The sequence below is a fragment of the Megascapheus bottae genome, chromosome 20, assembly GCF_031878675.1.
Source record: "Megascapheus bottae isolate mThoBot1 chromosome 20, mThoBot2.hap1, whole genome shotgun sequence".
NCBI classification, from domain to species: Eukaryota; Metazoa; Chordata; class Mammalia; order Rodentia; family Geomyidae; genus Megascapheus; species Megascapheus bottae.
This window is the reverse complement of record NC_143528.1, coordinates 20,253,477-20,280,393: the sequence shown is the minus strand read 5'-3', so window position 1 is coordinate 20,280,393 and position 26,917 is coordinate 20,253,477. Positions and strand designations below refer to the sequence as shown.

General features: G+C 40.8%; 1 protein-coding gene across 2 annotated transcripts; it reads right to left on the bottom strand.

Annotated features, from left to right (window-relative positions):
• Positions 1-79: 79 nt before the first annotated feature.
• On the bottom strand, positions 80-23,272 carry Cenpu (centromere protein U). 2 transcript variants are annotated; one of them, XM_090353772.1, is made up of 13 exons: positions 23,198-23,272; positions 21,075-21,123; positions 20,504-20,603; positions 18,676-18,775; positions 18,107-18,167; positions 17,431-17,700; positions 11,746-11,815; positions 8,241-8,349; positions 5,789-5,867; positions 5,516-5,563; positions 4,907-4,968; positions 2,107-2,263; positions 80-428 (listed from the first exon to the last, which is right to left on the bottom strand). In XM_090353772.1, the coding sequence occupies exons 1-13, from the start codon at positions 23,236-23,238 to the stop codon at positions 300-302; spliced, it is 1,275 nt and encodes a 424-aa protein (XP_090209898.1). In that variant the 5' UTR covers positions 23,239-23,272; the 3' UTR covers positions 80-299. The 2 variants fall into 2 exon arrangements, with proteins under 2 accessions (XP_090209898.1, XP_090209897.1); XM_090353771.1 differs by lacking the exon at positions 80-428 and having other exon boundaries at positions 2,152-2,283.
• Positions 23,273-26,917: the final 3,645 nt, after the last annotated feature.

The window sequence follows — 26,917 nt, the reverse complement described above, 5'->3', positions numbered from 1 at the left end:
CTAGCCTTGAGTGAAAAGAACTCAGGAACAAGCTCTGAGGTCAAGTCCCGGACCAGCACCAAGAAAGAAAAAATTAAGATTAGGTGTTAACAGAATTACAGTTTATTACTTAAGACACTAACTAACCAGAAGAGATGACTACAGCTTCTAAACTGTTCAGATACTTAAAGTGGGTGGGGTGTTCATCTGAACCACAAAAAGATATCAAATTCTAGTGATGAGATCATACATTATTTACGAAACAGTGAATGTCAGGAGTAACGGACAGGACGCTGAGACCGGCTCCACAGGCACATGTTTCAGTCACTGCTCATCCCTTTCCCATCCAGAAGCTTCTCTAACTGCTGGTTGATGTTTTTCAGATGGTTTTCTGCTGCCAAAACCGTTTTTGCTTTAAATAACAGAGCTGGAAGGCTGGACGAATCATACTGTTAATGAAAGCAAATTATAAATTCCTGAGTGTTTATAGCCCTGTAATTCCGTAACTCAAATCTTTGGCTAATATAAATTTTGACAGTGCTTTCCATTAGGAACATTTTTCATATTCAAATGGAGATTATGAAAATTGACTTTTAACTCATTTTCTTGGGTTATAATCGATGATGTTAAAGTTGCAAGAGAATCACTCAGCAAAGTTTGCTCTGCTTTGTTTACTCCACAAGATCGGTTGTCTGAAGAACTGTGGCATCTGAATTACGTAAAACAAAATCATGCGTGGGACAGGTCAGAACTTTAGGCAAGTAGACTAGTGCTATATGGGGCCTGCTTGATCACTCACCTCTTCAGCATGGAAAAGGCTAAGGAAGATTGACTTACTCCAAGAAGTGGTATAATGAGCAATAAATACCAGATTTATAAAAGTTCTCTTAACAGGAAAACCCAAAATCCATCAACTGGGATAGATCAATGAAATGTCCCAAGGCTGCCACATCCTCATGTTCTTTTTTCTTTTTTTTTTTGCCAGTCCTGGGGCTTGAACTCAGGGATTGAGCACTGTCCTTAGGCTTTCTCAAAGCAAGCACTCTACCACTTGTGCCACAGCATCACTTTCAGCTTTTCTGTATATGTGGTATTGAAAAATGGAACCCAGGGCTTCATGTATACTAGGCAAGCACTCTACCACTAGGCTATGCTCCCAGTCCCACAACTTGGTTTTTAACTAATGTGATTAATGTTCAGATTTAATTAATGCTACTATTAATTTCCTTGAATTAAATAACCACATCCTAATCCAAATAAGCTTTAAACTAGTTAAGTACATAGATATCTTTATAATATTCTTTCTGAGATGATTGGGAGAGGGTTGGGGGAGTGAAATGGGGACAAAAACATGAGACGGGGTATCAATGTGCAAGAAATAATGAACCTACTACCTGACAAATGTAACTTGACCCCTCTATACATTATCCCAACAATAAAAAGAAAAATATTCTTTCTAATTCTCTAATATATAAACAGATATTTGACTCACAGAATTACTAAGATCAACGTCAAAGCTTTAAAACTGAATTTAGAACACAAATCTGACCATAATATATGCAGACACCATATATTATGTTTAATATGTATATATGTAATATGTACATATTTTATATTAACATAAAACTAGTGTATAAGTACATAGTTCATTTCCAAGTAAGTATTTGTTATTCTGAGTTGGACATTATAAGTGACAAAAATCTATCATTTCAGAAACTGTAAAATTATGAAAAATATATCATTTTTCCCTTTGTGTTATGTTTTGTTTCTCGGTCTCTAAAAATACACCTATGCATATGAGATATAAACAAAGAGAAAAAAGCTGGTTTTTGGAACACATGCAAATATGTTTTGATTTGGATGCAAAGGTCAGGAAGAAGAGTGTGCTGGTTCAGTTCTGGCTAGTAAACAAAACACACACTTGGGAGGAACTTCACTTCCCTTAAAGTCCATGATTTTTGGAATTTTAGCTCCTAAAGCTTTCACTAAGTAGATAAAATTGTGATGAGAGAATAAATTTAATGATTTGTAGTGACACTCTGTTCCTCTTCTTCAAAGGTACTGTCCTTTTGGCATAAAAAAGCCTGTCACATTCTGAAGCACAGTAAGAAGTGGAATTAAATTTACCGTTTCTTTTACGTTGGGTTCTTTCTTCTGGACATATGAATAATCTTGATAAAGTTGTTTTAGATTAGGTAAGAAGCACATCACGCTGCTAAGAGATGACTTCCTCTCCTTAAGTTCATCATATTTTGTTTGTAGTTGTTTCAGTTGTGGCTGTAACCTAGAATGAAATTATTTTTCCTTAAAAGACAAATAATGACATTTTTAATCTCAGGTAGGCACTACAATTTAACAGAGAAAACATGGGCAAAAAGTGTTCCCTTTCTTATCAAAATCCTACCCAGTCCTGATAAGTAAATAAAGCTGGTGGAAAAACTACCACTGCAAAAACATGTAGCCTTGGGCTTCACTGCTTCATCTCGTGGTAGCTTAGTTCCTTCAGTTATAAAATATAAACGGACAACTTGGATTTTATGGCCAATAAAAAAATAAAGGCTGTCAATTTTTATTTTACCAAGTATATAAAAAAACTATTAAAAAAAACACCTTTTATGGGCGTCCTTTGAACAGCTCTTCACATCGAACGTCTATAGCAAATTATAACAGACACTATGGAAAGTTCAAATAATACAATTTTTTAATATATTCTTTATTGTAATTAATAGAAGGGTTACATGATATTTGCCAGATAAATGGTGCATTAATTCCCACACATTGATACCCTTTCACACGTCATGGTCCCCATTTCCCTTCCCCCCCTCCCCCACCCCTCATCTTGTTTTCCCCCGTTCCCTATCCAATTTCAGATAACCAAATCAAATAATACAATTTTTAAGAAAGATTAAGTCAAAGCCCATCTCCCTAACTTGCAAGGGGAGGGCCAGAAAAAGAGGGGTAGATAATGAACAGGGGAAGGAGTGGCGAATGCAGTGACAAATTCATTGTAAATTCCACAAATTAAGAAATGGAAGGGAAGAGGTAGATCGAAGGGGGGTGGGGTGTCTGAGGGGGGGATGACAGTGAAAATGCAGTGTATTCATGTGCTGCTTTGTTAAATGACATCTCCCTTATACAACTAAACTTTTTTTCTTTTTAAATTCTGTTGAAGAGCTCACCTGAAAAGACAATACAGTTTGTCCCATGGAGGAATAGTGTTTCTTCCAGTGCTTCTTTTGTATATGGCATAATACCTACACCTGAGCAGGTGTTGTGAGACTTGATATACAGATGCTTCACCATGGCTGGTATACAGAAAGGGCTACTATTTATGTTGTTTGCTTGTTTGCTTATGTAACCTGGGCTAGCCTTGACCTCCTCAGTGCTGGGATCACATGACTTCTACGTTGTTATTGTTCAGAGTGACACACACATTAATCTTTATTCCCAAGTGTTGTGCCAGCAGAACCTAACCAGTTTTCCCAGGCCTGAGTGAGCCGTGAACTGCCTCCTCACCACCACCACGGGCTGGTTAGAAAGACTGGAGCACACAGGAGCCTGGAAGCCCATGTGAACTTTTGGGTGCTCTTCTGAGGACAGGATGGCTTTGTGAACTGGAAAGTTATGTTTCGTCTCCCTCTTATGGAGCTTCATAAGCTTGAGATGGGCAGGGACAAGGCTCAGGGATAAAAGTGGTTGCCACACATGAGCAAGGCCCTGCCTTCTGGCCCCAGCACTGAGGGTGGGGAGATTGAAGGGAAAAGCTTAAGAAGAGAAAATCTAGTATATGTCAAGATTGTAATTAAGTATTAAAGTTAAAACTGACACAATTTAAGAGGCTGAAATTGTTTAGTCCACTGGTCCTCAAATTTAGTGTATGGTCTGGCCCATGATAAAGTTTTCACTGCTCCAAGAAAATTAATGGCATAAGAAAATGAATGGTATATAAACAGTGACAGTAATAGGGAAGACCCCTCCCTCTGCTCTCCATCTGTGAGCCTCCCAACTACCAAGATTGTCTTGTGGGATGGGTTGTTACAGCTTTGTAGTCTTGCTGCTTTGTTATGCTTGTCTTTAGTGTGAGGCCAGCAGATAGGTCTGAACACTTCCTTTCCTAGCTATATTTTTAGAAGTTGGAGATGTATGTTTTGAAAAGGCAGAGTAAGAAAACAATGTAGTGTGTAATGACTTTTATCTTGGCATGTGAGTATCCTAAAGCACAGGGGTAACTCAGGTACTCCCTCAGCCCATTGCCTCATGCTACCCTCCAGCTCGCTTGGACATTTTTTGCTTAAGGTGAGCACTCTTCCACTTGAGCCACAGTGCCACTTCTGACTTTTTATGTGTATGTTGTACCAAGGAATCGAACCTAGGGCTTTGTGCATGCTAGGCAAGCATTCTACCACTAGGCCAAACTCCCAGCCCCATTGCATGACTCTACCATAGCTAAGATATGGAATCAGCCCAGATGCCCCTTAATAAACAAATGTATTAAGAAAATGTGATATATATATATATATATACATATACATATACATAGAATCGAATTTTACCCATCCATTAGCAAAGAATGATACTGTGCCACTTGTAAGGAACTAGAATGAATTGGAATTATATTAAGTAAGGTAAGCCAGAGCCAGAGAAACAAAGGTTGCATGGTTTTCTCTCATTAATGGTAACTAGAATGTGCCTATAAATCTGTAAGTAAACACACTGGCCCTGAGTTCACGCCCCAGGACTGGCCAAAAAAAAAAAAAAAAAGTGATGCAATGAACAGGGTTGTACTGTGGCCTTGTTTGTGTTGTACTGGAGAGATGCCCAGGAGTGGAATGGCTGGAGCATAGGATAGTTGTATGTTCAGCTGTGTGACTGCTTTCCAGAGTAGTTGAACAAGCAAGCCTATATTCACAGGATTTTGATGTCTTACCCAAGTAATTCATCCTGGACTTCAATCAGACGCTGCCTTTTCCTTGCAATGTTGGTGATCGCCTAAGTAATACAATTTCTTGGTTAAATTCATAATATACTGCTTGGTACTGCAAGTGCAGAGGGAAACAGGTAGGACTTCATAGGCATTCTGTGGAATTCTGTCAGGAATGTGAGGGTATGCCTCTGACCTCTGAAGGCAGCTGTAGGACCCTTGCCCCTCCTAGCCCTCTTGTGTTCCCTGGTGCATGATGTTGAGTGATTTTGCTTTGACACATGCTACCCTCATGATGTGTGGCTTTGCTAGAAGCTTGAAGTAATGGGGGCAACTAATTATCTACTGGAACCTTCCAAGAGCTGAGCCCAAACCAATCATTTCTCTTTTAAGTTGATTAGCTCAAGTATTTTATTATAGTAAGTAGAAGGCTATTAAACAGTTCCTTAGCTTGCACTGTTACACACCTGATGAAGCACAAGGTTGGCTAATAAAAGTCCGAGTGAAAAGGTAATATTTTATACAAACTAAGGGTTACACCAAAATTGAGTCTTTTACTTAACTTCATGTTAGTAATGCACAACTTATCACCAAATGATTCTCCAAATGACTTGCCTTAGCATTCTTCCTTTTTAGGGTTTTCAACATCTGAGCTTCCTTGACCTACACAAAATAAAAATAAATACATGTATTTTCCAAAATTAAGTACTAATTCAATTCATATATATCCCACCTAGTTTAAAAACAACATGTGAAATATGGGTAGTTCTCACGAGCTTATTCTCATATTTCCAGCAAATGCAAGCTGTTCTATTAACAACAGTGTGCTGTCCTATGACAGGCAAAAAAAAAACCCTCAGAATAATAAATTTATGTCACTGAGCTTACCATTCTGATGAGTTCTATTTTAATATTGAGGTAAAAGTTGGTGACAGCTTCTTTACAAACTGCAGAGTTGATTCTTTGTCTGCAAAGCAATAAAAAGGAGAAAAATCATTGTAGGTATTACAATACATTTTGAAAGGTGGGTTCCATTTGCTTAATATATAAACATACCATTTGGCATATATCATTTTAAATCTAAGATGGTGGCGATGTTTGAACTGTAGGTCCACCTTTTTTTTTTTTTTTTGCCAATCCTGGGGCTTTAACTAGGGCCTGGGCATTGTCCTTGAGCTTTCTCGAGGCTAGCACTCTACCCCTTGTACCACTTTCAGCTTTTTCTGTGTAGGTCGTACTAAGGAATCAAAACCAGGACTTCGTGCATGCTAGGCAAGCACTCTACCACTAGGCAGTAGCTCACACTTATAATTCTAGTTACTCAAGAGACTAGGACCTGAGAATCACAGTTCAAAACTAGCTCTAGGCAAGCAGGTCTGAGATGCTCATTTTCTGGTGGTTAATTGGAGTCTCATGGATTTTTGTAACCAGGCTGACTTTGAACCATGATCCTCAGATCTCAGCTTTCTGAGTAGCTAGGATTACAGGCATGAGCCACCAGCACCCAACCCTATTTTTGCTTTATGACCATAATATTAATAGACTCTGGGCACTAACCTCAGTCATCCCCTTCCTTGACCCATCTTCCTGCTCTTCAATATCAGCTACAGCCTCCTCAAAGACCTTTGGGTCCTGATGCTGTCCATCCAGGCAGGTTCCCCTATCTTTCTGTCACCACTGAAATTACTCTTGATCACCCTTGGAATACTACTCTGTACATTCTGATGGGTGTGAAGTATGGAAACATTTTCTTAACTATGCTGGTTAAAAAAAAAAAAAGTACAAGGGCCGGGAGTTTGGCCTAGTGGTTAAAGTGCTTGCCTAGCATGCATGAAGACCCGGGTTCGATTCCTCCGTACCACATACATAGAAAAAATCCGGAAGTGGTGCTGAGGCTCAAGTGGTAGAGCTCTAGCCTTGAGAAAGTCCAAGGACAGTGCTCAGGCCCTGAGCTCAAGCCCAGGACTGGCAAAAAAAAAGAAAAAAAGTACAGAACAAATTATACCATTAATAGCTGGGCACGGGTCGCTTACACCTGCAATCCTAGTTATGTGGGAGGCTGGGATCTAAGAATTGCAGTTTGAAGGTAGTCTGGGCTAGCTCCAATAAAAAACTAAAAAAGCTGAGAGTAGAACTGTGGCTCAATTGGCTGAATGCTAGCCTTGAGAAAAATAAGTTCAGGGGCCGGGAGTTTGGCCTAGTGGTAGAATGCTTGCCTACCATGCACGAAGACCCAGGTTCAATTCCTCGGTACCACATACATAGAAAAAAAAAGCCGGAAGTGGTGCTGAGGCTCAAGTGGTAGAGCTCTAGCCTTAAGAAAGTCCAAGGACAAGGTTCATGCCCTGAGCTCAAGCCCAGGACTGGCAAAAAAAAAAAAAAAAAAAAAGTTCAGGGATGGCACCCAAGTCCTGAGTTCTATCCCCAGGACTGGCACACATGTGTGCACACACCAACCAAATATACCATTAATAATGTTTAAGCATGCAGTAGTGTTAACTATATACAGTACTGTTGACTAACTGGGCTGTATAACACAGCTCTAGGTCAGTGAGACACGATGCCTCCATGTGCCTCCAAGGCATCGCTGAAATCACATCTTCCCTCCATTAGAGCTAGAGTGAGCAGACCACCAAGGCTTTCATGGCTCTTCCACATAGCTCTTGAATACTCCATACACAGCTCTGCTGAACCAAATCCAAGCAGTAGGCCCCACGCCTTGCCCCATGCCTTGCATCTTTCTGAGATGCAAGTCTAATCTTCCTGGACATTCTCATGAAGCGCCTCACCTTGGCGGCACGGCGGCACCACTGGTTCTGGCAGCAAGTGGTAAGCAAAACCTTCTCGGGAGTGTGAGAGGAACTAGACCAGGTCTTGGAAAAGAACTAAGGAATATCACTAATGTGAATGCTGAGAGGCTGACAGGAATTCCTCAGCTCTTCTCATTTTCGCCTCCCTTCCCTGCCCCCTTCCCCCCCTGCAGTGACACTCCAGGAACAGATCAATTCCTGATGAACTTCTGTGCCCACCTCCGTGCATTCATGGGATCTGACAGCGCCAGCTGTGGCCTTTCTCTACACCTACTGTAAGCTGGATGAGGGAGGGCCAGATGCGCCCATTTCAAAATGAAAACACATCAGATGAGAGTCTATCAGAAACATTTTAGAATAGATGACCCAACAATTTTTAATCAATCTAATATATGAATACTGGGGTATCATGGAAATGTTCAAATGTAATGATAAGAAAAACACACATCAAAGTCTGTGGCATGAACACAAGTGGTACCTCCTTCATTAGCCATCAGTAGGCCCAGGCCTCACAGTAGCCAGTGACTTACTCATATTGCAGGAAGATTTTCTCAAATGCAGACAAGATAACATCCAACTCCATAATGTCACTGGCTTTCCTTCCTTCTAGACACCAAATATGCATACTCTCAGAAATATCTAGAATATAAAGATAAATCAATGCAATAATTGATTATGCATGGTTTGGTTCCACATCTAGACTTCTGAAAGCCTGAAACAAAGTGTGCCAACAAAATGCCACAGAGCTTTCCTTCCTGCCTACCTCAATCCTGTTGTCAACCTGCTATGCCTTTATTTACTAGCTTGCTGTTATCCAACATCCACTGGTGATACAGCTCTTCTCTGTTTATTTCACAAATTCTAATCTGATAGGCCATGTGTTAAGAACATCACAACCATTGAGTATATTTATTTAAAATATTGTGGCGGGCTGGGAATTTGGCACAAACATGTGAACAGAATGCTCTCAGACCTGCTGCCCCAGCCCAGTCACCCACTGAATGCAGCTAACTCGGCAGAATTGCCCAGAGCAAGATTCTGGGGAGATCAAATGGTGTTGGTTGTAAACCTAGGGTAGGCAGATTTCTTCTGTTTATTGCTATGTAGTAAATATTGTTGCCTTTGTGATGATTTCCCAGCATCCCAGCTATGGTAAAAACTATAAATAGGAGGATCATGGTTTCAATCTACTGGTAACCAAAAGCAAGACTCTACCTCAAAAATAACCATAATATACAGGGATGGGGACATGTTCAAGCAGTAGAACACCTACGACCAAACACAAAGCCTTGCATTCAAATCCAAGTGCCACCAAAAAACCAACAAAATGAAACATTGGTTGGGCCCACTGAAGGCATAATCTAAAAATTAAGTCTCAACTTTATTGTCAAACGACCTGGGGAGAAGAGTAGTACCTATATCTCACAGATTTTTTTTGGTGGGGGGGCGGAGGCTAGTCCTGGGGCTTCAACTCTGGGCCTGGGAACTGTCCTTGGACACTTTTTGCTCAAGACTAGCACTCTGCCACTTGAGCCACAGTGCCACTTTAGGCTTTTACTTAGTGCATGTACCAAGGAAATGAACCCAGGCTTCCTGTATGCTAGCCAAACACTCTTACCACCAGGCTATGCTCCAGGACCAATTTTTTTTTTTTTTTGCCAGTCCTGGGGCTTGAACTCAGAGCCTGGGCACTGTCCTTGGGCCAACGCATCACTTCTGGCATTTTCTCTGTGTGTGTGGTGCCAAGGAATTGAAGCCAGGGCTTTGTGCATGCTGGGCGAGCACTCAACCACTAGGCTCCTGGCTCTCTCACAGATTTTTGAGAATATGACTGGCCCATAATAAACATTCCAGTGTTTGCTATTAATTTAGAAACCAGAAACAGAAAGTTAGTAAAAGCCACTCTGTTTTTCCTAAAAACCCACAATGCCAATGCAATTCAGCCAGCATCCTGTCTCCTATTCACCCACGCTCAGTATCAGGATCCTTAGAGAACTAGAAAAATAGTAATCAGTAAAAAGAAGTCCAGCTTTTGCAAAATGAGCAATACCTAAATGGATTATTAATCTAAATAAAATCTTCCATAAGCTCACAGGACTAATAGTTGGTTAAGAAGATCTATATATAATCTGCCCACTCATTGAATGAAATGCTTTTTATTTTGGCTTAGAATTGTTTTCTTCTGTGAATTATTTTGTATATACACTGAGTTATTTCTGTATGTGGTATAAAGATAAACAATGGCTGTATGCATGCCCACAGAAGAGATTAATAAGGAAAAGGTTAACAAGGATCTGAATACCGTGTACACCCCTAACTCCAGTACATTTGCCCACCCACCTTTTTGTAGTTGCCATTGAGTTTTATCATTGTTCAATTTTAGTGCACATGAACGTAAGCCTGAACAGTATAGAGTTCTACATATTTTTACTGTTTTATGTTTATGCTGATGCACTTTTGTATTCCATTCCAGTGCATAAATATACCATGATTAATCTTTCAGCCCTGCATGAAAGGCTTTGTTATCACTAACAATAATGTTATATTCATATGCATGTTTTGGAGGGATAGCCAAGAATTTCATAAATATACCCACAAGTGACGGCTAGGTTTGAAAGCCTGTGTATTATTTTCAACTTTGTACGAAGCAGGCCAAAATGAGTTTCAATCTAGTTTTGTATCTATAGCTGTGGTGGGCTAAGAGTTTCTACCGATGATCACTGAATTACATACAAACTTGAGATTCAAGTATCCTCCAGTCTAGGGTGCGGTTCACTCTGGCTAATGACTGTTACACATTGCACATGCTATGTCCCCCAAAGGCCCATGTTTTTAAGCCATGACTGGGAGATGGTGGACCCTTAAGAGAGGGGAGCTGGAGGAAGCAAGATGGCGCCGAGACAATAGGGACCCAGCCTAGCTCTCTCCACAAAAAGAGAGAATCAGGGAATCCCACGAGCCAACTATCTTAAGAAACCCACAACTACAAATTCAAGAAGCAACTGAGAAGTACACAAACCAGAAAAGAAATCCAGATAAAGCTTATATCCAACATTCTCAATATAATATATACTATTTGATTTTATCTATATGATATTCTGGAACATGTAACTTCTTAATGGATGACAGAAAAACAAAATCTTCAGAAAAAAAATTGTCTCTGGTCAGAGAAGCAAGGATTCATATTCAAGAGTTATGGGGGAACTTTCTAGAATAATGTATGTATTTTGATAATGGTCTGAATTATATATATTTGTATTTTCCAAACACTTAAAACTTGGGCATTTCACTATCTGTACATTTTAATATAAAGAAAACAAAACATACAAACGAACATGGGACTCTAGTTAATGATGTATAAACTTAGGCATTTAAGAAGTGTGCTGACATCTGTAATTTATTTTAAGCTGCTTTAAGAGATTAAAATTGATTAACTGACAGATAAGAGATATGGCTAATATAATAAAAGGTACTTTTAAAAACCAAGGTAATAGGAATATCAACAGAATAAAATTCTTTTTTTTTCATGTATTTTTTATTGTAATTGATAGAAGGGTTAGATGATATTTGCCAGATAGATGGTGCATTAATTCACATACATTGATACCCTTTCACATGTCTTGGTCCCAGAATAAAATTCTTTCAAATCAGTTTTATGTTGAAAATTTTCATTGTAAATTATTTACTCAAAGTCATATATTCTTAACTTTTAACAGTGGAAATTTTATGAGCTTTCAGTTTATTAATCAACTGCTTAGGAACATATGTTCTTTTTAAACACTTTATATGAGAGACTACATGGATAGCTTTTGTCTTTTTGCCAGTCCTGGGGCTTGAACTCGCGCCTGAGCACTGTCTTTGGACTTCCTCAAGCCTACATCTACCACTTGAGACACAGTACCACTTCCAGCTTTTTCTATGTATGTGGTACCAAGGAATTGAACCCGGGTCTTTGGGTTGCATGCTAGGCAAGCACTCTACCACTAGGCCAAACTCCCAGCCCTGAGAGACTACATGTAACCAATCTTCTGGTACCTGAGTCTGTGCCTTTATTTCTTGGTTTCTTCTTTTTGCCTGGAGCCACCGTCCTTTTTCTCTGAGTTTTCTGTCAAAAAGTGGAAAAAAAAAAGTTACTTAAAAAAAAAAAAATAAGGGGGTCGGGGCTTGGCTCGGCGGAAGCGCCCTTGCCTGTCAAGCGCAAGGCCCTGGGTTCGGGTCCCGGCTCTGGAAAAAAATGGTATAAAAGACCAAAAAATTCAAAAAAAAAAATAAGCCGGACACGGTGGCTCACACCTGTAATCCTAGCTATTCAAGGGGCTGAGATATGAGGACTGTGTTCAAAGCCAGCCCAGGCATTAAAGTCCATGAGACTTTTTTTTTTTATTGTAATTAGTAAAAGGGTTACATGATATTTGCCAGATAGAAGGTGCATTAATTCACATACATTGATACCCTTTCCCATGTCTTGGTACCCGTTTCCCTCCCCCCCACACCCCCCACCCGTCTTGGTTTTCCTCCCTTCCCTATCAAATTTCAAATATCCAAATACAAATAAATTCAATTTATCAGATAACAAAGTGAGATACTATACCAATATGAGATAACCAAGGGACAGCAAAGGAGATGAGAGACAACATACTACATTAAGGACAACAATCATTCATTATATGGCTTTTGTTTCACTATCCTGGAGGTCCTTTCAATTAGCTTCACATTATATGTCCTTATGTATCAAGATTTTGCTCTATTGTAAATCTCTGCTAGTAGAGCCCAAGGTTTCTACTGATTGTGACGAATGAGGGAAACCATTGAGCCTAAGTTCCTTTGAGTCTGGCTTACTTCACTTAATATGATTTTTTCTAAGTCTTTCCATGTCCTAACAAATGGGGCGATGTCATTCTTTCTGACAGCAGCATTTCAACACATCAACAGGAGCAAGGACAAAAATCACATGATTGTCTCAACAGACGCGGAAAAGGCATTTGACAAGATCCAACACCCCTTTATGTTAAAAGCTCTGGAGAAACTAGGAATCCATGGAACATTCCTCAATGTAATAAAGGCTGTGTATGAGAAACCTACTGCTAGCATTACACTTAATGGTGAAAATCTAAAGCCATTCCCTCTAAAATCAGGAACGAGACAAGGATGCCCACTCTCTCCACTCCTCTTTAACATAGTACTAGAATTCCTAGCCAGTGCAATAAGGCAAGAAGCAAGCATAAAGGGGATCCAAGTAGGGAAAGAGGAAATAAAACTATCCCTCTTTGCAGATGACATGATTCTGTATTTAAAGAATCCTATAGACTCTACTCCCAAGCTCCTTGAGCTGATTCAAAACTTTGGAAGAGTAGCAGGCTATAAAATCAACCCTCAAAAATCAACCGACTTCCTTTACGCCAACAGTGAGAGGAACGAGGCAATAATCAGGAAAGAAACTCCTTTCACAATAGCCTCAAAGAAAATAAAGTACCTAGGAATTAGCTTAACTAAGAATGTAAAGGACCTTTTTGACGAAAACTTTAAAACCCTAAAAAAGGAAATTAAAGCAGAACTAAGGAAATGGAAAACCCTCCCATGCTCCTGGATTGGAAGAATCAACATTGTGAAAATGACAATCTTGCCAAGAGCTATCTACAAATTCAATGCAATACCCATCAACATCCCAATGTCATTCTTTAAAGAAATAGAAGAGGCAATCCAAAATTTCATATGGAATAATAAAAGACCCCGTATAGCAAAAACACTTCTTAGCAGAAAGAACAGCGCTGGAGGAATTTCAATTCCAAACTTTAGACTCTATTACAGAGCTATAATTCTCAAAACAGCTTGGTACTGGCACAGGAACAGGCCTGAAGACCAATGGAATAGAACTGAGGACCCAGATATTAAACCACAGACCTATGGCCACCTAATCTTTGACAAGGGAGCCAAAAAAATAGAATGGAAGAAAGACAGCCTCTTCAACAAGTTGTGCTGGCAGAACTGGTTAAGCACCTGCAGAAAAAAGTCCATGAGACTCTTATCTCCAATTAACCACCAGACAACCAGAAATGGTACTATGGCTTAAGGGGTAGGGCGGTAGCCTTGAGCTGAAATGATCAGGGGCAACATCCAGGCCCAGTGTTCAAGCTCTACAGACGACAAAAAAAAAAAAAATAGATTAAAAAGGTAACATTACCAAATGCAAAATATTTTAGCTATAGTTCTCATTTAGTCCTAAATTATCATACTATCCATATAAATACATAAAACATTGAAAAATGGAATAAAACTTTCAGTTGATGAAAATCTCTGGAAGAGAAAATGGAAAATGTGGAGGTGTTATTAAGACAATATAACACATGGGCAAGGTGGTAATAATAATACCAGCAGTGGGAAGGAAGGCAGAGTGTTCCAGCTCACCTTGTACTACACAGCAAAACCTTGTCTCCAATAAACACAAAACTTCCCAACAAAAATGATAATGGCAAATGGAATCAGGTCAAGTTTCTGTTTACCAGGACAGGTAAAGTGCCAGCTCTTATGGCTCTGTGGGAGAAGAAAAATGGCTCCCCTTCAACCTTTGCCCAAAGTTCTTTGGCTGATTACCAAAGCAGATCAATAGGAGAAAAGCAGTATTTAATGACTTGCATGTGCATGGCGGCCTTACAGAACAAGAGACAGGAAACATGGTCAGATGACTGAAGCTACATCCTGAGCTACAAAAAGGGATGGGGGGGGGGGGGGGGGCTGAGGGCTTCTGAGGGCTGAGGTAACAGGCCCTTGTGGTAAACTGTCCCCTAGCAGCCCACTTCCTGCTACACACACTTATATTCTGCAGACTTCGACTGTCAATTTCCTGCACAAAGACATAGCTTTTAGAGCTACCTTTGTGCCTGCAATTCCTCAGAACCATCAGCTGGAAATGTTGCGCAATGGTGCACACGTGGGGTGGAATATTCTGGACCATTTTAGAGAGGTATCAGAAGCCTTCACATTCTTGTCATGATATGAGGCAGGAGTGGTAAGTTTATTTAGACGTTACAAAAGGCAACATGACTTCCAGACAGCTGCATTGCTGCTGAAGCTCAAAAGCAGCAGAGTAATCCCATTCAGCAGCAGGGAGAGACACGGAGCACAGGGAGGCTAGGGCTCTTGGGAAAGCTATTCAGAGAATCAGGATTCTGCCAAGGGGTCCCTGGGAGGCCTTGAGGGAGTCCTGTCCATGAGCAGGGTGAATACAAGAAGTTTCCAGAAAAAGTGCTATACTGAGTAAGTACCTAACAGCCTATGATAGGAAGAGTTGGGGAAAATTAGATGATGTAGAACAACTGATTAACTGTTAGGACTGAAATTCATAAAGTAAAGCATTCACTCTCAGACAGGGTCATATTGGGACCTTTCGTCAAAGGGTCCCAATATGTAAAGAGGTGATGTAACGGCACAATATTTATGGGAGAGAGAGACTGGAAGAAATGCCTACTTCAAAAGGCAATAATTAACAAACAGGTTGACAAAGTGCACTGTTTTAGAGAGGAAGGCAGATGCCAGACTCGTCCTAACAAAGCCTAAAGCAAGCTCTGAACACATGGTGAACACATCTACTGAGAGAAAGAGAGGAAGTGGTGATAATCAGAACTATCAGATGACTTGAATAATTCTTTCCCCTTGAAAGTGGATAGCACCTTTGACAGGATAGCCACTTCCTTAACTACATACAGTACAGTGTTCTGGAGAGTCTTCAGCTGGCTTTGAAGAGATACCGACCACAATTTTTCACAGGTCACAATATTCTGACTGGTCTGTAGCCTGTAACAGTAGAGATCCCAAGCTCCAACTAGAGAGGAAATGAGAACCTCATTCTTACAGCTGTAAGGAGTAAAGTCTACCAGCAAGTTGAAAACTCTGATGAGGATGTTGAGTCTCAGATGAGATTTCAGTCCTGGCTAGACTATGATTCTAGCCCTGAGCTGAGAAGCTGGCTATGTTAAACCCAGTCCTCTGACCTATAAAGACTGGGAGGTAATGAATGCTGTTTTAAGCCACTATGATTGTGGCAATTTGTTATGGAGTAAATGAGAACCAATACAGAAATCGAGTACCATTAAATAAGAAATACTTAGTAAACACCTTGGACTTTTACAAGTTGACACTAACAAAAGATAAAAGTAAGCATAGGCACCTTTAAGACAATTAGCTAATAATCGAGATGGAACCCTGCTGGAATAAAAGTTAACAGAACTGACAAAAAGAATGCAGAGCTCAACAACTGATCAAATGATGTCTATTACATAATTTAAATGCTATGGGAGAAAGTGTGACCCATAGTGAAGACAAGAAAGCACTCACAGAAGCTAATGCAAAGAAGGTCCATGTGTGTTCAGAGATGATCATGAACTTTGGGCTCTACAGAACAGCACACTCCAAACTACAAAGTCCAGTACACGTGGGATACTTATCAGGAGAGACCCACAAAGAGTGGGTCATGTATAATGTGTTTCTGTTTATGTAACAAGGCCAATAAGAAAATAAGCTTGGGCTGGGAGTATGGCCTGGTGGTAGGCAGAGTGCTCGCCTAATATACATGAAGCCCTGGGTTTGATTCCTTAGTACCATATACACAGAGAAAACTAGAAGTGGGTGCTGTGGCTCAAATGGTAAAGTGCTAGCCTTGAGAAAGCCTAATGACAGTGCCTAGGCCCTGAGTACAAGCCCCAGGACTGGAATAAAAGAAAGAAAGAAAGAAAGAAAGAAGGAAAGAAAGAAAAAGAAAGAAAGAAAGGAAGGAAGGAAGGAAGGAAGGAAGGAAGGAAGGAAGGAAGGAAGGAGAGAAGGAAGGAAGGAAGGAAAGAAAGAAAGAAAGAAAATATGCTCATATGTTGAAGGAATCACTTTAAGAACACATAAGTAAGTAATTACAAGGAACCCTGTCTGTTTTCTGGCTGGGAGAGTAGCAAGGGAAAAGACACATTAGACATTAAAATTTTTTCAAACAAGAGAATGAATTATTCATCAAAAGACTAAACCAACTAAATTAATAAAATGACATATTAAGAACCTGACCAAAAGCATACTTCAAATATCATAGAACAGATGTAACCATATAATCTTATCAAAGCAATTAAGATTGTTCAGGGGCTAGAACTCAGTGCTTTGAGCTCTCTTTGGCTTTCTCCTTCATGGCTGGTGATTTATCACTTCATCCAGCCCAGATTCATGGAGACAGTCTCACAAACTTCTGCTTGGGCTAGCTTTGAATGATGACCTTCAGATCTTAGCCTCCTGAATAGCCAGAATTACAGGTGTGAGCCCCTAGTACCAGGTTCATTTCTAAGGAAATGAAACAAGGTGTGCACAAAGATTTAGCTACAAAGAATTTATCCAAGCACTTAAAATATTCTTAAATTGAAACTGCTCCTGAATGGAATACTGACTGTGGCATATCTGTGAATGTAGAAATACTAAGTATACGATTGTATTTAGGGTGAGAAAAGCCCAGAAGAAAAGACTGGAGAGTACAAACAGAAAATGTGGTGTTTGTTTAGTGTGATGAAATTATAGATGAACTTATCTTCCTTCCCACATTGAGAGTTTCTAAAATAAACATTTCATAACTAAAATAAGACACCAAAATGTTAGAAAAAATTAAAGGAAAGAAGTAAAAGGTTTTATTTCTTCCTAAACATCCTTTAATACGCTTTTCCTTTCTTTCTGAAGGGACAGCAGATACTGTCTTACCAGTTGCCTTTGTGTTGCCCGAGTCTCTTTGTTGATGGTGCTGAGGGGCTTGGTACTCTCAGGAGTGATGGCTTCAGACTGGGTGCTGAGGGGCTCAGTCCTCTTAGGAATGACTGCGTTAGCTGGTTTCTCTGAGGTTTCTGGAGATGGCACAGCTGGCGCAGCATCGTGGTATTCTGGCCTTATTTTCTCTACTAACTTCACTTTCCGCCTTTCCTCGTATTCTGTGCTCTCACAGTCATCACTAATAGACTTCAGTTTTCTTGTGGACTGTGAGGAAATCAGCACATTGGGTTAGATACGCAGTGCTTACGCCCAGTCTTCAGAAGCACTGTAGGAAATATTGCATTCCCATTTCTCAACTTCGACACTGAACATAGTGGATAGACATGAGATCCACATTAAAGAGTTCCATGTAAATACCACAGTTCTGACTTCATAAATCCACAAACCAAACACTACTGGACTTTCTATGAACACTAACTACATGCATACATGGAGATCCAATACAAACTACTTCACATGAGCACATCAAATACAAAAGTATTCTACATCAATTATGAAAGTACCTTCTACAACATTCTTTATCTATAGTGGCACTGCAGAAGTTTCATCTGCACCAATAAGATGCAATGCAATATTACAAATTAAGATAGAAGAGACTATCCATACGTACCTTTCTTGCACTAACTATTACAGATTCATTTCCACTTGCTTCATTTTCAGTAGTTTTTGAACTATGACAAAGAATAAGCATCATTATCTTGCACAGAATCCATTTTTATTTCCCCGTGTCTGTGAGATTCTCCAATTAACCACCACAAAGCCAGAGGTGAAGGTGTGACACACTCTAGAGCCAGCTATGAGTGAAAAGCCTAAAAAGTAAGAGCACTGAGAGACAGACAAAGTGAGAAGGAAGAGAGGAAAGAAAAGAGAAAGGCAATGAGGCTGGGCTCTGAGCATTGCAGTTCGCAGCCAACCTGGACAGGAAAGTTCATGAGACACATCTTTTAACTACCAAAAAGTAGTGAATGTTATCTGTGGCTCAAGTGATAGAGCAGTAGCATAGAACAAAAACGCTCAGGGACAGTGCCCAGGCCATGAGTTCAAGACCCAGGACCAGCAAACATGCCCCCCTCCCCCGTCTTCCAACCCCACACACCTTAGTTTTTTGTTTAGTTTTTTTTTTTGGGGGGGGGGGGTTGCACCAAAGTCTTGGCAACAATTCCCTGGGATAAATCATACCTTTGTTTCCTTTTTTCTTGAGGAGTCGAGGACACAGGAGATGCACAGTCCCCGAACTCCTCATTATCAGCATAGATGGCAGTGCTGTGCAAGGGAGGGTCTGTGGGAGAGACAGACCTGTCGTCAGAATTGTTCAAGTTACAGTCATGCACAGTGGAGGACAGGGATGAGCAGAATCTGTCACATGGGCCACTTTACCCGTGTTTATGACCTCCTAACTCAGGAACTTGACTTTTAAGTCCTATCATCAAAGGCTGGGAGTTTGGCCTAGTGGTAGAGTGCTTGCCTACCATGCACAAAGACCCAGGTTCGATTCCTCGGGACCACATACATAGAAAAGCTAGCAGTGGTGCTGAGGCTCAAGTGGTAGAGCTCTGGCCTTGAGAAAGTCCAAGGACAGTGCTCAGTCCCTGAGCTCATGCCCAGGACTGGGAAAGAAAGAAAGAAAGAAGGAAGGGAAGAAAGAAAGAAAGGAAGGAAGGAAGGAAGGAAGGAAGGAAGGAAGGAAGGAAGAAAGAAGGAAAGAAAGAAAGAAGGAAAGAAGGAAAGAAAGTGAGTTGGAAGTGATGCTGTGGCTCAAGTGGTAGAGTGCTCGCCTTTGGAAGAAAGCCCAAGACAGTACTGAGACCCTGAATTCAAGCCCCAGGACTGGCAAAAAAAAAAAAGAGGGGCTGGGAGTTTGGCCTAGTGGTTAAAGTGCTTGCCTAGCATGCATGAAGACCCAGGTTCGATTCCTCGGTACCACATACATAGAAAAAAGCCGGAAGTGGTGCTGAGGCTCAAGTGGTAGAGCTCTAGCCTTGAGAAAGTCCAAGGACAGTGCTCAGGCCCTGAGCTCAAGCCCAGGACTGGCAAAAAAAAAAAAAAAAGAAAGAAGAAAGAAAGAAAGAAAAGACTGAAAGTCAGAAATAGGTAGGAAAATTTCTAAAATTCTCTCCATATCTGTTCCAGCAAAATCCCTGACCACACTGCCATTGCAAAGGCAGGGATCCTTGGCACTTCATTCTCCCTGGCCTTGGGAGTGGTCAGTGACATGGGATGCAGCTGTCACATCTGGACAGCTGGATACTAGCTCAGTCAGGGAACCCAAGGAATGTTCTCCCTCCTTCCCTGGAGTAGTTTGTAAGGCAACATTTCCCACTCTTCCTCCTAAGTTAATAACCCTTTCCTACTGGCTCTATCAGATGGAAGTGAGACTACTGAGAAGGGTAAGAAATACATTTTGTATTCCTCTTATTCTAGAGCCCTACAGAACTACTCCAATATGAATGCATATTGGTAGAAAAGACTCACTTTGATAACTTCCTTAGTACCAATGTACTCAGAAGAAAAATGAACTCAAATTATCAAGTACTTCTACAAGCATTGATATATGCAGACAACTGTGTTTTGTTTTTTGTTTTGGGGGCTTGAACTCTGTGTCTACATGCTGTTCCTGACCTTCTTTGGCTCAGGGTTTATACTACCACTAGCGCCACAATGCCATTTCCCCTTTTCCCCTGAGTAGTTTACTGGAGATAGAGTCTCACAGACTTTCCTGCCTAGGCTGGCTTTAGACTGCGATCCTCAGCTCTCAGCCTCCTAAGCAGCTGGATTATAGGTGTGAGCCACTAGCGTCAGGCTCCCAACTGACTTTTATATATCAAGACCCTTCCTGCTTTTCTATCTAGTAAATGCTGTGACTTAAGTCACCTTAGGAGGAGAATTTCAAATACTAGCCAGGGCTGAGATGTAGCTCATTGACAAAGCGCTTGCCTAGCAAGTACAATGTCCTGGGTTCGATCCCCAGTATCAAAAAAGAAAAGACAAGGAAAAAAAAAATACTAACCAAAGTTTTCGTAAGGCTCTTCGTCTTTCTCATTTCTGGAGATCACAGAATTCTCAGGAAAGTCAAAGACATCAACAGGCCTGGGCTCTTGAGTGGCTTTCTAAAAATGAAAGAGTCCAAGTCACTGAATGGGCACAAAATGGAACACCATAACCATGGTTTATTAAGCAAGGGCACTCCTTCTGTCTGCAGAAATACTTAACACTTTGGGGGAGGGGGGGTGTACATGGACTACTTTAATAATCTAAGGCAGGGATTAGAAACTTTTTCTTCACATGACTGAAGAGTAGACCATTAGGTTTCTGTTGCAAGTACTTGGCCAGTAGAGTGTGAAAACTAATGGTGGCCATGCAAGAAGGAATGAGCAGGGCTGTGTTCCAGCCAAACTTTATATCTGTGGACCAAAATGGAAATTTCATACCAAATTTCCAAAAGAAAAAGAAAAGCCAGAAGTAGCGCTGTGACTCTAAGTGGTAGAGCACAAAAGAGGCTCAGGGACAGTGCCCAGGCCCAGAGTTCAAGCCCCCAGACTGACAAAAAATAGGAAAAAAAAAATGAACAGCTTACTTACATCTTCCTTGAAATGTGTTCTTCCTGCAGCATTCTTTGGATTTTCTGTACTATGATACAACAAACAACAAAGAAAAAAAAAAGTGAGCAGTCAGAAAAAAGCTAAATAACTACACCATAACTTCCAAGAATTTTCTTTCCAAATTACATTTTGCAATAGTTGCACAAATAGTGTACATCTAATGGAACTTGGATTATGGCAGATAACCTTTTGGAAAACAGAACCTGTATTCTGTAAATTCAACAATGTAGAAAATAGTCTTTGCTCTCTAAGGTGGGAAACCTTCCTCCCAGGTCCCCTGGACCTTATCAGCCAGTAGGGAATGACTGCAGAATGAGCCAGCAGAGGAGACCTTTTCATCCTGGGCCTGGCTCTTGTATCTTTTCTCATTTGAGAGGAGTACTTGTCCAAAGGAGTACACAGGAGAGAGGAAGGGAGGCCTGCAAGAAAATCTGCACTGCTTCAGACCCAGTGCCTGAGTCTTACTACCCAAGTCTTACTACCCACACCCTTATTCTCTCTCATGGGCGACAGGAAAAAAGGATAAATCTATAAAATTCTGGAAGGTTAAAGCAAATAGATATAATAATAGTGACTACAAGAAAAACCGGAAAGAATAATAGCAGGGAGTACATATTAATAGTAAGCTGAGTGCTGATGGTTCATGCCTGTAATCATAGTTACTAGGGAGGCTGAGAGCTGAGGATCATGGTTGAAAGCTAGCCCAGGCAGGAAAGTTTTTGAGACTCTTATCTCTAACCACGGAAAAAAGCTGGAAGTGGCTCTGTGGCTCAAGTGGTAAAGTACTAGCCTTGAACAAAAGGATCTCAGGGAGAGTGCCTAGGTCTGAAGTTCAAGCCCCAGGACTGGCAAAATAAAAATAAAAAAATATTAAAATAATTAAATATACTTAGTCATTAGTGAGTATGTACTGAGCTTCCTCTATGAATCAGCCATTGTCAAAAGGTACTAGGATATCTAGCATAACACAGTGCAGAGTCTCTGACTTAAAATATGCTAGGAACACTACAGCCATATTTTTCAAATACCCATTTGTGGGGAGCAAAACCAATTTAGTGTCTCTGAACCAGTGTTTCTTTTTATTTCATATAATTTTATATTTATGAAAAATTAGCAAAAATAGTACAAGGCCCTTCCATGTAACTTTTATCCGCTTCTATTAACTTTATATTGCTTTGTGTGTGTGGTAATTCTAAGACACTGCAGCACTAAATACTTCTTGCAGAGTCATCCTATAATTTCTAAAATAAAAAAATATACTGATATAATTATGTAGTCGATACCTGAATTTTATCAGTTGCCCTACAATGTCCTGTAAAGGATCAACTGTTTCAATTTTGCAAAAAAGGAAAACAGAAGAATATAAAATATAGGATTGCACTGGGTAAGTCTTGTTTGGTTTTGTGTGTGTTTGAGTACAAACACATGGATACTACTTTTTATCTAAATTCTTCCTGTGAATTGCAGACTTTTCTTTTTTTAAAGAAGGAAAATTGTTTAGGGCAGTGGTTTGTTGAAACAAATTCCATACCTCCTCTCCACCCCCCCCCCCACCCCATTTCTAAGGAGTTCCCAGATGTCATTTGATTCTCAATCCTAAGAGAGAAGGTAGAACAAGCATTCCTTTTTTTTTCCCCCCCCTTTGGTCGGTCATGGGACTTGAACTCTGGGCCTGGGCACTGTCCCTGAGCTCTTCAGCTCAAGGCTACCACCCTACCCTTTGAGCCACAAGCCCCCCTTCTGGCTTTTTCTGTGTACTGAGGAATCCACCCCGGGGTTTCATGCCTGCTAGGCAGGCACTCTACCCCTAGGCCACCCTCCCAGCCTGTTTTGCCTTTGAACTGCGAAGTCAAAGGAGTTTTAAAAAATGAGACTTGCTGATCCCCACCCCGCCTGGAAACTTCTCCAGGGCTCCAGGAGTTGGCCAGCTTGTCTGGTGTCGTTATTTTGTGCCCAGGACACCGGGGGGGCTCTGGTGGACCCCCCAGGCCCTGAACGGGCAAACTTCTCAATGGCGGCCCGCAGGGCTCCTGAAGGTATGGACTGCAGCAGAACCACAGAAACGGGGGCTCGGGGGCTTTCTGAGCGTCGGCCGCACTCACCTGGCCGGTCCCCGAGACCGCACCCGCCACCGCAGGGACATCCCGCCGTTCTCCGCACCCGCGGACTCCACGAATCTCCCGCCCAGCCCCGCGCTGCGCGGAGCAGCCAATCAGAGATGACTATGCTCCACTTACCCCGCCCACCCGTGGGGCGGGCCCAAGACTCACCGCCCCCCCCCTCGCCCGCTACCCCCGCAGGAGCGAGCCAAAACCCGGAGAGGAGTATAATCACGACGGAGCTGGAGTCTATCTTCCAGCCGGCTGCTGACGGCGACGGCTCTGCATAATCCAGTGCGGGTTTCCAGTGTCAGGGCTCCGAGGCCCCTTGGATTGAGCAGGAGAAACTGACTTGCGGATTGGAGGGCGGGCCTGGGAGGCTGCTGCTGGTAAACAGCTGTCAAGTCTAGGCTTTGCCACAGACCTGACTTCAGCTTGGTGACTGTGGCTTCTTCTTCCTTCCTGTATCTTCCTTTGTAAACAGGGAAGGTTCCTCCTGAAACTATATTCTTTGATTCTTTTTTTTAATTTTTTATTTTTTGCTAGTCCTGGGGCTTGAACTCAGGACCTGCCATACTGTCCTTGGGCTTTGTCTACCATTTGAGCCACAGCACCACTTCCGGCTTTTTTTTCTATATCTATGTGGTACCACGGAATCGAACACGGGTCTTCGCGCATGCTAGGCAAGCACTCTACCACTAGGCCAAACTCCCATCCCAATTCTTTTTTTTTTTTCTTCTTGTTTAAAAATAGATTGCAATGTAAAAAAAAAAAAAATTAACTCCAAATGGATCGCAGGCCTAAATGCATGAGCTAAAACTATAACACTGAGAAGCATAGGGCAGAAACATCATGACATTAGATGTGGCAATGATAAACAGATAGATAGATAGATAGATAGATAGATAGATAGATAGATAGATAGATAGACAGACAGACAGGCAGACAGACAGACAGATAGATAGATAGATAGACAGACAGAGATTATGGCACCAAATGCTCAGTTTGGGATGATGGTTGTTTGTGAAACAAAGCCATACACTTAAAACTGATTCCAAAAAAAATAATGTCAGGTGCCAGAAGCTCATGACTAGAATCCTAGCTCTTCAGAAGGCTCATGTGAAACTCATGGGTTAAAGCCAGCCCTGCCAGATAAGTCCTCAAGACTCCATCATTAATTAAACAGCAAAATGCCAGACAGGAGGCATGAATCAAGTGGTAGAGCACTAGTCGTGAACAAGAGAGAACATGAAACCCTGATTTCCTCTTCTGAATTGGCACACAAAAGTTAAAATACTAAGCTTTATTCCCCCCCACACTCATTGTTTGAGATTCAATCTCATGGACACTTTTCCCCCCAAATTGGCCTCAAACCACAATCCTCTGAAACCTCCTCCAATGATTTTAAGTTTGAGACACTATGCCAGCATCTATATTTTAGATTTCCAATTTGCATCATGTAAACTCCGAATCTTTTTTTTTAATGATTGGACTATTTTCTATTATAGGTGAACTTGTTGGCCTTTAAAATTGCAAAGATACCGTTAGTGGATGACTGCATAGGAAGCATCATTCACCATTCATTAAGGAAAAAAATAGTGCCATATGTGACTAAAAGATGAATTTTTTGATGATGTGTGTATGAAATTTTATTTATATTCATTGCTTGTTGACCTTGAATATGACATTCATCATATAATCAATGTATTAATAAAGGGAATAGCTATTTTTGAAAATTATTTAAGGGCAAGGTATTTCTAAATTGCATATAATTCATATGGTTCTTTATATCTAAAGGTATATTATTTTGTACAAATATCTAAATGCACAAATACTAAGTTATGCATATATGATATGTATGTGCATAACTATAAATATTGTTCATATGTGTGAGGTGACATTGGGGCTTGAATTCAATACCCAGGTGGATGTCCTTTAGTTTTTCCCCTCAAGCCTGGCATTCTACCACTTCAGCCACAGTTCCACTTCCAGTTTATGGTGGTTAGTTGTAGATAAGGATCTCAGTTCCTACGCAGGCTGGCTTTGAAATTTGATCCTCTATTTCAGTTTCCTGAGAAGCTAGGATTACAGGTATGAGCCATTAGCGACTGGATTAGAATTATATCTTTCTATATCTATATGTAGATCTAAATCACAGTAAGAATATTAAGTGTTTTTGGAAGTGGTGCTGTGGCTCAAAGTGGTAGAGCACTAGCCTCGAGCTGAAGAGCCCAGGGACAATGACCAGGCCGAGTTCAAGCCCCATGACTGACAAAAAGTAAACAACAACAAAAAAGCTAGGCACCAAGTAGCTCATGCCTGTAATCCTATCTATTCAGGAGGCTGTACTGTGAGGATCATGGTTCCAAGCTAGCCCAGACACAAGAGTCTGTGACTCTCTTATTGCCAATTAACTACCAGAAAACCAGAAGTGGTGCTGTGGCTCATGTAGCTGAGTATAGTTTTGAGCTAAAGAGCACAAGGACAGCACCCAGGCCCAGAGTTCAAGCCCCATGGCCAACCAAAAATAAAGAAAAAAAGAATGTTATGTGTTTTTATTTATGTCACAGAAAGAATAATATAATGTGGAAGTGGCACTGTGGCTCAAGGGGTAGGACAGTAGAAGAGCTGAAGAGCTGAGGGACAGTGCCCAGGGACAGAGTTCAAGTCCCATGACAAAAAAAAAGAATAGAATAATTTGTTTCAAGCATACAAAAGAATATATAATGTAAAGTTGAGAAACAAACATCCATATAACCACCACTGGGCTGTACTTAACTCCTGAGCATTCTTCATCCTTCTGACGAGTGTCTTTTTCTTCCCATGATTTTATGTTTATCACATCTGTGCTTTTCTGTGTTGATAGATGCCTAAGTGATATATAATTATTGCATATTTCTGAATATTACATAAGTGATATTTGGTAGGTATTCTACAAGCGTCTTTTCTTATGCAGAACCAGGATTTTTAGAACTATCCACATTGTATCCCACCTGCATGCAGCTATAGCTTACTTTCTTTGTATTTGGGACACAGTAGTAAATACATCACTTTTTTCCCCTCTCGTATGTGGATTTATCAGTTATTTTCAGTCTTGCAATGTGTCACCAAACATTCTTGTGCATGTCTTTCAGGGCCCACGTCTAAAAGTTTCTTGAAGTCAGTGATGTTAATGCTACCTAGGATATAGTTGTTTTCAACTTCATGTTATGACGCCAACACAGTATTCTATACACTGTAGACTGTTCAATTTAAGCTCCCATCAGCAGTATATATTCTTTGTATTTTTACATTTTGACCTATCCAGTGAGTTGAAATCTTTGTGAATTTAATGTATATTTCTCTTAAACAAAGTGTCTTGTCATTATTTCTAGGTCACTTCTGCTTCCTCTTCAATGAAATGTGTGTTCAGAAACTTCCCAGGAATCATTTGGGCATGTGCCACAGAAGGATAAACCGTCGCTCAGGTACTGGAGGAAGTGACCCTCTCTTGGGGGAGAAACAGGCTTCCTGGAGTCAATGAAGTTGTCCATCTAAGGGGGTAGATTCAGGACTCCATTTTCTGGGAAATAGGTGTTATTAAACGGTGTAATTTGGGGCATGAAAAAATAAAACAATTCAACTTCAAACAATACTTTCACAGTTCTTTCTAGACATGTTTAACCAAAAATAGCTGTAATTTAGTCCCATAGATACAGAACATTTAACTATGACACTATCCCT